General features: G+C 44.1%; 1 protein-coding gene across 5 annotated transcripts in view; it reads right to left on the reverse strand.

The window, feature by feature from the left end:
- The window catches only part of LOC135260684 (RAB11-binding protein RELCH homolog), a 37,753-nt gene that overhangs the window by 20,606 nt on the left and 1,370 nt on the right, over positions 1–15,777 (reverse strand). For 3 of the 5 annotated variants that reach the window (XM_064346117.1, XM_064346116.1, XM_064346115.1), the window contains exons 1-2: positions 7,136–7,739; positions 1,828–1,917 (exon numbers count right to left, since the gene is read on the reverse strand). In XM_064346117.1, the coding sequence (XP_064202187.1) occupies positions 1,828–1,917; positions 7,136–7,583 (538 nt within the window). In that variant the 5' untranslated portion in view covers positions 7,584–7,739. Of the gene's footprint in view, positions 1–1,827; positions 1,918–7,135; positions 7,741–15,777 lie in introns of those variants that run through there. The other 2 variants (XM_064346120.1, XM_064346118.1) reach the window with 2 other exon arrangements.

The raw sequence follows: 15,777 nt of genomic DNA on the forward strand, positions 1-15,777 counted from the left end.
GTTTGATGCAGAGTTTACATTTACTAGTACTTTTCTCTGACACAGGAAGGCCTGCTGGAACAGAGAGACAAACCAGGCCAAACACTTCCTGTGAGGTCAGATGCATTCACTGGAGCTTCGTACTACGGGTCAACAATGAGCAAACTTACAAAAGAAAACACATCACATGGCACAACTTGGAGCAAACAGACAAGCAAAACAAAGAGGGTTGATCGGCGAAAGGACAGCTAGCCTGCACATGCGTAGCCGAGGCATTGACATTAAAAAATGAACGCTGTTGTCAAAAAATGAAAAAAATAAAATAAAATCATCAGAAAGCCAGAGAGACTTGATTCAGACAGGACAGGGCAGAAGCTACAGAACTGAAGGGAAGTCTCTTTTCTGAATAGAGGAGTAAGAGATTTGGCGGCAGAGAAGCCGCGCTGCTCTCAGATACTGACCTGACCCGCATCTGTTTTCTGCTGCATGGTTCCCGGGCCCTACCCAATTAAGAGGACACCCTCCACACATGTACACGTAACCAGCCCGACACCGACTTCAACTGCACTGACACTACGCTCTCAGAAAAAAGGGGATCGTTCGCTTTTCCCCCTTTTTAGTTCTTTATGGAACCCTCGACGGAAGTTTCAAAAAAGCGTGAAAACCGCCAGATTGAACCACTTGAGAACCCCAGGTTGAACCACAAAGAACCCTTCAGCTACACAGGGCTACTTTGGAGACATAAAGAAGCCTTTTGGAACCCCTTTGAGAATGTAAGAATTTTGTACAACATTATTTTGTGCCATTTCCACATCAAGTGTCCCTTTTCGTGGTTTCCATGAAATACTCTCCAGTACACGGTGAACATCCTGGAACACAGCTCATCAGAGGAGCGCTATTCTGTGCTCCCCAGGGAAACAGCTATACCAAAAATAAGTTCCCATTAGAAGGATGAAACAAATCAATCGCATTCAAATCCAACACTGAGATCTAATTTGCAATTTGTAGATATTGTTTTGCAAAAATGAAATGCTTTTACACTGGAGCCCAATACGTCTGTACACTTCACTAACGTACCCACTGATTACTGTTAGACACGATGTGTACACAAATGATGTTTCTGAGTGTATACATAGTGTTTGTATCACTGTGAACATTCAGCAGTTTCTCTGCTTGATGTTCATCAACAGTGTTGCTGATTATTTGTTCTTTTGTTGCCGATGTCTCTGAAATGTGTTAATTGCATCCTGCCAATATGATTATATTATTCATACATTTGATCTCATAAGCTACTCTGGATAAGGCTACATGCCAAATAAATGTATCAACAGTGAATACAGACTACGCTATCAATGAAAAAAGAGCAATTCCCTCTGATATACAACACTAGAAACTACAACATTATAGCTGAGAGAATCTGCGCTAGGCAAATATTTGTGTCTGATAGCGAAGTGTCATTCCTGGGCATTCCAGTAACAATCACCTGACCCATCTTGCCAGAACCACCCCTAACTCTTTCCTGTTCAGTGTTGCAGTACTGAGCAAAGCCTTTTCCGTGTTTTTGGAATACTTTCACTTTGATGCAAATACAATCGTGCGTACTTCTTTCGCGATCTCATAATGTCAATGATTAACTGACTGTTACACATTGACAGAGCACAGGCTCATTTTGAGTTCAAGCTCTTGGTCTATCAAGTGGGTTATAACTACAAATAGGAAAACTTGCATTCTATATATATATAGGCTATGTGTTTTGGTTTTCAGGACTTTAGCGATGTTCTACCATCTCTGTCGCCCGCATCACGGATATCTACTGTCGCCATCTCTCAAACAACCTCCATCACTCACCTGCCAAGCGTTCGTCGGACTCCCTGTTCCCATCGTCAGAGTAACGGGCGAAATCCAGCGAATCCAAAGTGCTGATGCTGCCGGCCCGGTCTGAAACACAACGCGGGATTGGTCAATAGTCTGTCACATGGAAGCTGATCTTAACCTCCTCAAAAATGGGAACATAATGGTTGTTGGCCCAGTGCAGGAAACAGTGAAGGAACTGGGCCTGTTTCAGCGGAAAATGTACATTTCCTGGTGTTTTCCTTTTGCGTTTTTTGAACATCTCTCAATATGAAACATACTGTTTTTCACAGAATTCATCTATAATGGTCCACTTATGGAGACCTAGTACCAGAGCCCACATGTGCAACACAGTTACAGTTAGCTTTGAGAACCTCATTTACAGATGGTATAAAACATGGTATACAATCACAGGTTTAGCAACGCTGCCACACATGAGATGTGATCCAACAAGCTTGGAATTGTCAACCCGGTTCCCAAATCGTTTTGCTACATTTCCACCCCTATGGCCCACTGCTGATCTTACGTAGCGGCCATCTCTGCATCATTTAGAGAATCTGTTCAAGGTGAGTCCAGCTGACTGTGCAGCAGCGGTGCTGCGGCTGAGATTCAAACCTGCAACCTCAGGCTAATAAACCCAGCCGGCCGCTCCACACTGCCTGTGGCTATGCCACCGCAGACGATAACCCGTTTTACAGCACCCTTGTCTGGCACGGCCTCTATTTGCTGAGCACACAAACGCGACACGGCGAGGCGGGCAGGGTTTCACTCCGAGGCTGGCACCGCGGGCAGGAGATACGCACACCTGGCATGAGACTGACCTTGAGCACCGCGCTCGCTCAGCGCCAGGGCCCGCATTGGTCGACTTGGCAACCCTATCTGCCCAATCATCGCAGGCAGGCTATGGCCTGCTTCCCTAGTTACAGAGGAGACGGCCATTGCGGTGGGGTGAGCGCTCAGACAGGTTGAGAGACACCGGGAGGGAGGGGCCCCGCGAGCGCCTCATGATGACTCACGAGGAGACGGTTCATTTCACACGGGGGTGCGGGTGGGGCACGGGTAGGGTACGGGTGGGGCTAGGTCCTGATAAACTCAAAAGGGTGCACTCCCAGATAATGGTCTCCTGCTATAGAGGTGTGGGGTTCCCGAATTGATGGATCGATCAATGCGCGCCTCCCCACCCACCCCCGTCTGCTGGGACGTGAGTCGATAAGGCCGCTGTCTGGCAGAGCTCTGTGGTGTACGGTTACAGCTGACGTACTGCTTCTCTGTCTGTGTGGAGTTGGGTGGAGGCGGCGACGGGCGATCCGCCATGCCAGCGTTCTTCACTCCCGGTGCTGGAGAGTCGCGGGGTCGGCTGGTTTTGTTTTGTTCTCGCCTTAATATCAGCAGCCAGTTCAGACCCAAGAAACCAGGTGAGGTGAGTCAGCTGTGTAACTGACTGCTTTAACTGATAGGTAACAACAAAAAAAACAGCAGACCCTGCTGCCAGGACCAGGACCAGGACCAGGAATGAAGATCGCTGCGCTATGGTCCATGTTCAAACTGCAGCATGTTCAAACTGTAACTTTGATTCAGTTTATTTTGTTTGTTTCCAAGACGCAAAACAATGCAGGAAGCCCCCCAAAGTCCATAGAACCACCATCGAAAAGGAGAACAATCAAAACGGGAAGCACAGCGTGAAATAAAAATGCAGAGTCATGCAAACTGCTGGAACCAAAGCGATTCACCTCCTGATTGGCCTATCAGTTGACTGCTAATTTGACTGATTCCTGAGTCAGGACGTTAGAGAGAGGCCTGAGAGAGGAGGTTACATTAAGGCACTTAAGCAGTCACAGGATCATCCAGAGCAACTGGCACAATGTACATTTTTAAAACACTATCCATTTGTACAATGGGATATTATATTTTACTGAACCAGCTCAGGTTAAGTATCATGTACAATGGTACAATAGCAATGCCTCACTTGGGAATCAAACCTGCAATCTTGGAAGTTGCAAACCTAGTTCCTGAGCCATTACAATACAGGGATACCTAAAATGACACCATAATAACATCACCTAAGGAAAAAACAAGAAAAGCGAACACTCCTCTGGTTCTTTATCATCGTCGTTTGTAAGCTAATGTTTGCACAGGTTCATAAAAACAGCCTGCCTACAGCAAACATTTGGTGAATAGCCAAATATTGAGAGAGAAAGGACACCTGTTTGAATTTAGAGCCCCCTTGCCCTTTCACAAGCTACGGGCCTGTCAGAGTCAAGCTCCTCCACAGGATCTCACAAACACCCTGATCCAAGTGAAGAAAAATGAATTTACGTAAGAGTCCAGGTCTTCACCGAAAAAGATCAAAGGATTGAGGAACGTAGAAAAACACTGATTTAAAAACAACAAGGGAGGGACTGTATTACTTATCTGTTGCTATTTAAAGTGTGAGAACACAGCACTGCAACTTCACAGAATTCAACCCGAGACCAAAATTACCGCGATGGCAGTATTTCACCAAGCTTTCAACCGTCTTATGTCGGCTCCTTGCTATAAATGTCCCTTGTGTCATCTGGAATTAAAATATTGCCATCCCCCGAGACTGAACACGCAGCAATGTGTTCAGAAACGTGTTGTGACAGACAGATGATTGAGACGTGTGAATCAACACTGGCTTCCTGGGGTGTCAGCGGAAGCCCGAGGCAATGCTCTCTCCCTTTAAAAAGCGAGAAAAATAACTGACAATCGACAAAATCACCGTAAATCCTTCCACAGGAGGACCTCTGTCAGCAGCCACCGCAACACGGTTAATCTTCTCTGAAAAAAGTCAAGAGCAAATCTGGCCATTGTGTCACGAATATTACCGTGTGACAGCCCCAGCCCCACCCCCCCGCCAAAGAGAACTGAATGTACACTAGGTTGGAAATATGAACCGTCTGGCCATCCGAAGCTGGGTTTATTCACATCAGTCAGGTGCGAAGCATAAAGCGCTCTGTTTGTTTACGCTCTATGGTCCTGATTCCACCCACACCTTGATGCACTTCCCTCTTAACTGTAAAAAAATAAAAAATAAAAAGACAGTTAGGAAGAGTCCGCTTTTTTCTCTGTTCTGATGACATCATCTGCTTGACAGGCCTGGTAATTAATGAACGCTGTTGCGTTGGCTTCGGGGGGGGAAAAGTGACCGTCGCCCTAATTTCTTAATTCGATGCAAAGGGCGAAGCAGCTCACCCCCAGACAAAGGCTAACTGACTTTATTAGGCAGAGTAATGGCATCAGGGCAATGTGCTTTCTGCTGAGTGTCCAGTAAATTCAGTTACGTGTGTGTTCTGCTTGACGCTTAACACAATAAACGTGGGATTTAGGCCTGCATTTTAGCCTGCGGGGGAAAAGCTGAACATTTCCCTGTAAATGCAAAGACTGTTGGAGCTCTGCTGTCCCCAGATGTCAGGGATATGTCTCCAGATAACAGTTATTCTTCACACAGCTTACAGCTAGCAAATTTGCTTTGGCGAATGTTTCTTAAAATGAATCATCTAGCTCAAGGTGTGGCAAAGGTGTAAATATAATCACATGACTTCTGAATCAGATACAGTACTTGGCCAGAGAAAGTGTTATCAGTTCTTCTCTTGAGGGGTGGGGGTGGGGGGGTGGGGGCGTGGGTGGTAGTGGGGGCCACGGGGCCATATGGTGTGGATATTAAGACGATCCCTGTGGTCATACATAGTCACCAGGACAGACAGTTGTACTGAAATGCAGATTTTTTCCCCCCCAAACTGATGCATTATTGAGTTAGTGTCAGACTCTGAGATCCTTCTCCTGTTCCTTTCAGAAGTAAAACAGTGAAACAGAAATAAAACTTCAGTCCGACTGCAATGCACGTTAACCTTAATTTGACATAAGTTAAGCAAATGATCATTTTATTCTTTACTTAAACTATTTTTTGTTAATTTGTGTGGCCTCTAAACCTATTTTTAATTTCAGTCAGTTTCTTTTGAAGCTTATCATCCGCCATTAACATTTTTGACTCTGCGTCACCTTTGATTGGAAGTGGCTGCAGCATAAAATGGCCCAACCAGCACATTTTTTTTGTTGTTGTTCCTAATAACTGCTTAAGCAATTGCTTGCAGTCACCACTGACATCTGCAGACCGGCAAAGGACCAGTGGGGGGGTTTGGGTAGGGTAGGGTTTAGGACGATTCTGAGGGCTCTGACTACCAACAGGGGCCCTCAAAAAAGTGTGCTGTAATTGTGCAGGGGTGGGGTGGCCTAGGGTGGTGGGGCCCAACGCAAGATCTTTCCATGGGGCTCAAAATCTCTGGTGACAACACTGCTAATGGTACCCTATACTGTAGGCCTGTTGTGCTTTCTTTTTTTTTTTTTTTTTTTTTTTACAAGGCTTCGTTTGAATGACTGTAACCTTGATAGAACAATAACATCACTGTTCCTACTACATTAGGCATGTGTACATATGATAACTCAGTCTCTCTCTCTCTCTCTCTGTTTTCAGTCAGCCCTTCATGATAACTTAAACTACTGAACATCATCCCTGGGCCTCATGATCTTACAGAACCACTCTAGTTGAACAGCTTGGTGAATGCTTGTGCTTGGAGAATTTTAATTAAATATAATTCTCTCCTTAGTAGTTTAGTCCTTTCGGAATAAACATCACAGTTAAAAAGCGTGACATTCAAACCAATGCTTCAGGACAGGCTATAGCCTATTACATTCTGATGTCAACACGGACAGCATCGACTAACTTACGTATTGAAGGGAATCATACGTCACAGATTGCTTGTTTTCCGTGACTAGGCTTTCTTGAATATCTCAACAGATCACTTGTTTGACAGTGCACAATAAAATCCCTCTAATTGATGTACGACATGGGCTATATACCGCTTATGCTACAGTAGACGCTGGTGAAAAACCCGTTCGGAATTATTTATTAGGACCTTATTTATTTAACAGAAACTCCTATCCACAAGGCTACACTAAAATAGGTGCCTTTAATGTGCCAAGGTTTCGTGTTGATGGCAGATGTAGGCCTATGCACCTGAAGCAGGTGTTAGCTGTATTATTATTTGGTTCCCAACTAAAAACGAATTACTGTTAACAGACAGCTGAAACCCAGATAGCGCTGACAGCCATTTCCAGCTTTGCACTTCACCGAAAACGCATAATAAGGACAATTTATAGAAGCAACCTTTACGAAACACGGAAGAATTGTTTCCCTGTGACATTAAAGCTGGATCATGACAATGCATTGCAATTTAAAATGTCAGAGATCAGGACACTCCAGATCCGGTAACAACAGGCTACTTACTGAGCTGCCCTACACCAAGCCCTTGCTCCTTGCACGCGCCGGGTGGAGTTCCGCTCTGCCTCTCGAAGTTTCCCGGGTTCGAGAAGTAATCGCGCAATCGAGGGAGCTCCCTGCCGCTCTCGAGAAGCTCGGTGTGGAATTCAAGGGCCGTGAGTACATACTGATCCCGGAGCAGCTGGGCAGCTATCGCATCCGCGGACAACCGTGCCTCTGCGTTACATCCCGTGGTAACAGCCAAAACAGGAAGACCCTCGACACCCGGACTCGTCTTGCTGCTGGACAGCGGCAGCACCGCCTGCTCCGAATCCGCTTGCGGGGAACTGGGGGCGCATCTCGAGCCTGGCGTTCGACCGCTCGCTCCACATTCGTTCTCGGCACCGTCCGGCCTCCGCTCAGATTCTTCCTCCGAATCGCTTAGATTGAACGGGTTTACGCTGTCCGCCGCCATTTTTTTTTACTAATATAAAGATCTAATATTAATTTCCCACCCGTCTTCCTGGATACGTCTAATTCTAAGGGAGCGAATGCGAGGACTTCATAGGCTTGACCGAAATGTCATCCGCCAAGCCCGCCTCCTACCCTTGCGTTTCCGTGCGGGATTGGACACAGGAAAACTTGGCGAGTACACCGAGGAGGGAGGTTTTGACAGCTGCGAAGTCAGTGCTTCGTTTACACATATAGCGCCTCGCTCGGTAATATATTTTGTAATGTATAGTAATTGTAGGCTGTTGCTATGACGCGATATTCTACAAACTTGACACGATGCTTTTTCATGAAGGAAGGATACCTTTGCATAGCCTACTGATATTGTCCTTAGGCTATATGTGCTAACGGAGATTTACATTGAGGTAAAACTGGAAATATGTAGGCGAATTCCTAACCTGGATATTGGAACTGATAGTATTATTAATTGATTAGTTATTTATTTACCCCACCATTACAATAACCGTTATCACTGGGCACTGTCCAGACACTTTCTATCATTTAACTTTTTTTTCAATCCCTTTTAGCCCACATGTAGAATAAAAATATTCCATTAATTTATATTCATTACAGTGTAATTTGAGTTGCATTTTTTTGTAACAAAATGAAACTTAATTCCAAAAAGTAAAATAAAATTGTTTGACTTCATACTTTTCAGAAGCACATTAATGCACTAGTGGTTAAAAACAACAACAACACACACACACACACAGGAAAAGTAAAATGTCCAGTAAATTCAACTGTAAACTAGTACATACGCGCCCAGTTGGGAGTCCGTGTGTACTCTGCTTGCGTTGATTTCACACTGAACATTTTACCATGCACAATCAAATTACTCAGCTAATTCCTGGTCATATGTCATTGCTATGACCTACTACTGATAGCATTTGCTCCGAATAAGGCCTTCCATTATCAAAGCCTAGATTAGGACATCGGATGTAAATTGTAACATATTTCTAATATGCACACTATAGCCCAGTGTTGCCTTCAACAGTCTTTTGCATTACATTTACATTACATTACATTTATTTGGCAGACGCTTTTATCCAAAGCGACGTACAAAAAGTGCATTTTGTGGTCATAGACAACCACTGAACACAGGTTCAGTAAGATACAATACTTATTTTGTACAGCTATTTCTAGCCAAGAACACAGTTTAGTTCACAGTGAACACTATTCAGACCTAACCTCTGCAAAGCCAACTAGGCAGAAGAATAAGCTACAGTATTAGGACAAATACAAATTACCAACAAGTGTGGGATGGGGCAACATGTAACAAGTTGTCTCCTCCCTCCCCCCCCCCCCCTTTTTCATGACACTTGTTACATATTGCCCCATCCCAGCACTTTTTGGTAATTTGTAGCAGTTGTCTATGACCATGAAATGCACTTTTTGTACGTCGCTTTGGATAAAAGCGTCTGCCAAATAAATGTAATGTAATGTAACAAGTGTCATGAAAAAGGGGGGGGGGGGGGGATTTAGAGTGAAATATACAGCGTGGTGGTGTCCAGGTATAGTCTGAAGAGATGAGTCTTCAGGCCACGGCGGAAGATGGGTAGTGAGGGGGAGGTTCGGAGAGGGACGGGGAAAGGAACGTACTTTAAAACTCCAAGAAACAGGCAGGACATCTTGCTGTTATGTATGGACATGTTCCTTAATACAGGAATGTCCATTCCTAATATGGAAATGGCTTGTTTGTTTCAGCTGAAAAATCGACACAATCTAGTGCTCATTAATCCAGATCGGGCGAAGCATCATGTCGTTATCATGGACTATGCATTAACAAGATCATTATTTATGTATTTAATAGCACTATTTATTCATCCATCCATTATCTGAACCCGCGTACCTTGGGCAGGGTTGCGGTGGGGTGCTGGAGTCTATCCCAGCATGCATTGGGCGAGAGGCAGGAATACACCCTGGACAGGCCTCCAATCTGTCCCAGGGCACACACACCACTTGCTCACACACTCATACTTATGGGCAATTTGGAGTCTCCAGCTAGCCCATATCCATTTGGTCCTCCTGTGGGAGGAAACCGGAGTACTCGGAGGAAACCAGCGCAGCCACAGGGAGAACATGCATACTCCACACAGAAAGACCGTGGCCGGATTCGAACCCAGGACCATCTTGTTGTGAGGCGACAGTGCTATCCACAGCACCTATTTATTTTTTTATTTAAAAAAAAAATAAAAAATAAAAAAAAACTGTACCAGGGCTTAGTGGAGTCACACGCGAGACTAATGTGGGGTTTTAAGCTTTTATATTTGCCTTGCGTTTGCCCTTAAGTCAAGAGGGGCAGCGGAGGTAGCAGATCACAAAATAATACATTGGCCAAATATGCAAATAGTAGAAAAGCAAAATTGCCTTTTTTTCTCCTAATAATGACACCTCAGCTGTGATAGCTGGCTAGGCTGTGACCAATATAAGTATCAACATCACATGCAATTTTTCAGTAGAATCTCCTGCTACACAACATAGCTTCAGCTTGCCTACTCGTTATGCATTAGCAGCAACCGTCTTGCAATCAATCTGCAGTTAACTTCAGCGTCCACTGGAGGGCAGTAACGGAACAATATTTGTTACGCCGTCCGATTCACCTCCTACCCTCTTCCGCCCCTGCTGACTTATTTGCCCTGTAACTCAATACAAACATACGCGTTAATTGGGTCACTCGAAGTGAAAGCAAAAAAAAAAAAAAAATTCCAACCCACTCTGACAATGATTAATTGAATAGACTACACCGATGCTCTCTCTGCTTGTTCATCATCGCTAGTTCAGAGCGGGCACTGGGCGGATCAATTTATCTTTATAATCACGATGATCTTTTAGCAGCCTACATGCCAATGAGTGATCGATGCGCCCTTTCAGCTCGCTGTAGTGCTTGAATTTTTATGTCAATAGAATGCTGATTTACTCAACTTAATATAGACTTGACAGATCTTATGGTTTTTACAGAGCCACTTCAGTTACATGGGGTAGCAGCAAAGCTAACAACAACAACAACAAGAATAATAATAATAATAATAATAATAATAATAATAATTATTATTATTATTATTATTATTATTATTATTATTATAATAAAGTGTTTCAAGCTTAGTGAAAGGAGACTCAGAGGTGATTTGACGGAGGCTTTTAAATTCATAAAGGGGATCAACAAAGTGAGCTACAAGAGATTCTTCAGGCTGAGTTCTGTTAGTATAAGGAGGGGACATAAATTGAAATTAGCTGTAGTTCTACCCTTCAGCAGAGCATTTCACCTGTACTGCTCTGCCTCTGTCAGAGCACCTGGCACCTGAACCTCATGACCCCAGCTCTTCTCCCTCCTCCCCCCCCCCCCCATATGATGGAGTGAAGGCTGTCTTCCGCAAGTGTTTTTTTATTTTTTATTTTTTTTAAACACCACTTCAGACTGCCTATTCAGGATTAATAAAAAACACACAAACAAACAAAAAAAATATATCCCTTCTTTTCCTGTATCTTGTAGGCAGTGGTGGACAAAGTACACAGCTCCATTACTTGAGTCAAAGTATAGATACCCCTGGTCAAATATTACTCCACTACAAGTGACAGTTGTTCGGTCAAATTTTACCTTGAGTTAAAGTTCTGGAGTACTTGCTTTTAAAAATACTTAAGTATTCAAAAGTGCATTTTCTTTGTAATGTCAACACACTGTTGTATTGTTTCTATGATGCATTTACAGAAGCTCATTTACACATGCATTTTTACTGTTATTATTAGACAGCAACACATGATAGATAGCATCGCCTGAAATGTGAAACAGTTGGATGACCCTTCGCTCAAATTCCGTAAAATTTCATCTGACCGATCCTACCATAAAAACTGCAACCACTACAAGCTCAGACAACTTCATAATTAGCAAACGGGCTACCGTTAGCTAACGTTTACAAACCTCGACATCAGGGGTTAAAGTGGGATTTGGGAGGTGGGTGGACCCTGAGATCCGGTGGGAGGTGGGTGAAAAAAGGTACAATGAATGTCTCAGCTCAAAACAGTTGTATCCTTAATGTATTGTGCGCATATTTGTAATTAAGGAAAACAATGTTTTAAAAAGAATGTATACTATTGATGCAAGCTTTTACATAATATATTTCAAGTTTATTGAGTGTCATTAATCCTGAGAATTTTTTTTTACCCACGGAAATAATCAGTCATCCTCCTCTTGTCCTCACTTTCTTCCTCCTTTATCCATCTTCCTTAAACTGGTGATGCGCAAAACTTTCCTTTAAACTAATCATTGATTTCAAACTGTTTTAATTAATTTTCAGTGATTAACAAGCATGCAAACATCTGCCTAATCAATTGGAAAGGGACACAGCTTCTTCGCATTGTGTTAGGGAGATTAAATGATAAATGCGATTTAGAAAAATCCGTTCTAATCACTAAGCAGTGGCGGAATCTTCCGCCGATTTTCATTGAGTATCAATACAATTAATCCACAAAATAGGCTAGGCCTACTCAATACTATCATATATAGCCAGCTCTCCCCAAATAGGCAGTTTTAGCGAGTAGCCTAGGCCTTATAGCCTACATTTATTTTCATTTGCAGTACGAAATAGTGCACATTTTGTTTGCGGATACATGCACTTCTTTCTCCGCACACTCCTAATCATGACAAATATCTGCAATGCGTATTTTGCAAACAAAATTTAAGTGCAGGTTTTATTTTTGCTGGGTTATTCTGAAAACTAACAGTAGATAACAGACTGGTGTATCCTGTTTGTTAAGTCTGGACTACTTGGTGATCAAAACGGTTTTTTAACGGATAAATTGAATTTATGATCAGTGCATGTGTCTCTAATCCACGCAAACTATTCTCCACCTTCTCTTCCCTCCTCATTCCTCCTCCACCTCCCTCTTCCCTCTCCCCAGATGACTTTCTGGCTGCCTTTGAAGGAAAGGTGGCTACAATCCGGAACTCCTTCGTCCATCCAGTGAGCCCCCCAATCCCCCGGGACAAACCCACAGCCACACTGACCTCCTTTGAGATGCTGGAGGATTCCGATGTTCTACAACTCATCACCTCTCATCGTGCAACCACCTGTCCACTTGACCCGATCCCATCTACAGTTCTCCAATCCATTTCCAGCGAGTTCCTTCCCTATCTGTCCTCCATTGTTAATTCCTCTTTTTCCTCTGGTCATGTTCCCTCTGATTTTAAGATGGCTCATGTTACCCCACTTCTCAAAAAACCCACCTCAGACCCCTCCAATGTAATGAATTATCGACCCGTATCGCTTCTACCCTTTCTGTCCAAAACCCTTGAACGAGCAGTTCTTAAACAACTAACCTCTTTTCTCCATCAGAACAATCTGCTAGACCCTCACCAGTCTGGCTTCCGATCTGGGCACTCAACAGAGACTGCGCTCCTAGCTGTGACGGAGGCACTTGCCACTCCTCTGTCCTGATCCTTCTTGACCTGTCTGCAGCTTTCGACACGGTCAACCATAAAATGCTCCTCTCCACCTTGGCTGGGATGGGCATCGCCGGGACTGCCCTGTCTTGGTTCGCTTCCTATCTTGCAGATAGGTCCTACCAGGTCACCTGGAAGGGGTCTGCCTCTGCTTCTCATCCCCTTGTTACGGGAGTGCCGCAGGGATCTGTACTGGGTCCTCTGCTGTTCTCCTTATACACCAGATCTCTTCGTTCAGTTATTAATTCACATAGCTTCTCCTACCATTGTTATGCAGATGACACACAACTCTTCTTCTCTTTCCCCCCCTCGGCCACACAGGTCAATGATAACATATCTTCCTGCCTGGCTGACATCTCCACCTTGATGGCCTGCCACCACCTGAAGCTCAACCTCAACAAAACTGAGCTGCTCTTCTTCCCGTGCAAGACCTCCTTACTTCGTGAGCTCTCAATCACGGTTGATGGCACCACAGTGACTGCCTCTCACTCTGCCAAGAGCTTGGGGGTGGTCCTGGATGACCAACTGGACCTCAAGGAGCACATCAAGGCAACATCACGGTCCTGCAGATTCCTTCTGTACAACATCAGAAGGATTCGACCATACCTGACGACGCACTCCACCCAGCTGCTCGTCCAGGCTACGGTGACCTCTCGCCTTGATTACTGCAACTCTCTCCTTGCAAGCCTGCCAGCTTGTGCCATACAGCCACTACAGATGATTCAGAACGCCCCTGCCCGACTCATCTACAACCTTCCCAAATTCTCCCACATCACTCCTCTGCTGCGATCACTCCACTGGCTACCAGTCGCTGCCAGGATCCGGTTTAAAGCACTGACCCTTGCCTACACTGCTGCCAACAGGACAGCCCCCCATCTACTTGCAGGACATGACTCGATTCTATGTTCCTGCTCGATCACTCCGCTCTGCGGCAGCAGGGCGCCTTGTAACCCCTCCCACCCGCCCAAAGGGATCACAGAGCTTCTCCACCCTAGCTCCCCAGTGGTGGAACGAACTCCCCGTCCCCCTCCGAACCTCCCCCTCTCTACCCATCGACCGCCGTGGCCTGAAGACTCATCTATTCAGACTATACCTAGACTAACCACCACCACGCTGTATATTTCACTCTAAATCTCTCTCTCCCCCCCCCTTTCATGACACTTGTTACATGTTGCCCCATCCCAGCACTTTTTGGTAATTTGTATTTGTCCTAATACTGTAGCTTATTCTTCTGTCTAGTTGGCTTGACAGAGGTTAGGTCTGAATAGTGTTCACTGTGTGAACTAATCTGTGTTCTTGGCTAGAAATAGCTGTACTCTGGTGGCGAAGAGTCGTCCTTATCTTCTTCCGTCGCCATCATTACCGCCGCCAAGTTCAAACTAAACGGTTCAATCACTGGTGCAACAAGCAAGCACTTTGAACATGACCGACACCATATTAGGAGTTGGCTACTGTGATTGGTTGTTCTCCTGTAAGGCGTGTGGCCAACCGCATTTTTATAAAATAAAAATAGATTCAACTGTTGACTTCAAAGCTGTCCTTCAAAGTAACGAGTAACCACAACCTTCTTAGAAATGTAGTGGAGTCAAAAGTACAATATTTATCTTTCAAATGTAGTGGAGTAAAAGTCATAAGTTTCCAAAAAAATAAATACTCAAGTAAAGTACAGATACTCGAAAAATGTACTTAAGTACAGTGCTCAAGTAAATGTACTTCATTACTGTCCGCCCCTGCTTGTAGGTTGGGTGGAATGCACTTTGATGGTCGCACTCACTGTTTATGATGGTAACTGTCTGTAGCTCTTTTATAGTCAGTGCCAAAGGGCAGACAGTCTTGCCATTACGCTGACAGTCTTAACCGTGCTCTTAGAATCTCACCTATGCCCTGATATCTTGCGCTTATCAGTAAATATATTTTACGCTGTTTATTGTACCTGTACACCCACAGTCTTACCTGTACACTAATGATCTTACTTATCCATCATCGTCAACTAAAATTGTACCAGTGATGGCAGTCTTATTTCTGTGCTGATAATTGTCCTGAACTTGTTTTTGTCATTAACAAACTTCCTTTGAGGTTGACTTTCGACCGATGCTTCCCTGTCCTGTCCTGCTTCCTTCACGCTTTGCCGATAGCGTTTGAAGTCTGAACCGCATTGGCACAGGGGTGAAACAGAAAGCCAGTATTTTATGTGTTAGTCCCTTTTTTTCATTGCATCGTTAATGCAGATGAGAAAATGCACCCTTTGGGCAACCAATCATCAAATGATCCCACATCAAATGAAGTTCAGCTTGGGTATTCAGAATTATAAGAGCCAGTCTGTATTTGGGGGGGAGGAAAAAAAACGCATTTACATTCATCTTGTATTCGCGATGTAATTAATGGCTCATATCTGTGGTACTAACCGTACGCTTTGGTTCTTAAATAAAACCCGAAATAATAAAATGCGCATTTTTCAGAATTTCTTAAGATTTTCTCAGATTTGTTTTCACAATGTGTTCTGCGTAATGACACAGTTAACTTCCCTTCCGCGTGCCACTTCCTCGTATCTATGCAAATCCCTTTCATAAAAGGGATGAAGTACAAAAGACCACGATATACACTGGCATGACTTTAAGCATGAGTGTGGGTGTAGTTTGTATTGTATATGACTGATCATTGTGATGCAGTGTTATGAATGCTTTAAAAAAATGTTTTTTTACATTTCTTTGTCTTTTCGTTC

This window comes from Anguilla rostrata, chromosome 8 (assembly GCF_018555375.3).
Source record: "Anguilla rostrata isolate EN2019 chromosome 8, ASM1855537v3, whole genome shotgun sequence".
Classification (NCBI taxonomy): Eukaryota; Metazoa; Chordata; class Actinopteri; order Anguilliformes; family Anguillidae; genus Anguilla; species Anguilla rostrata.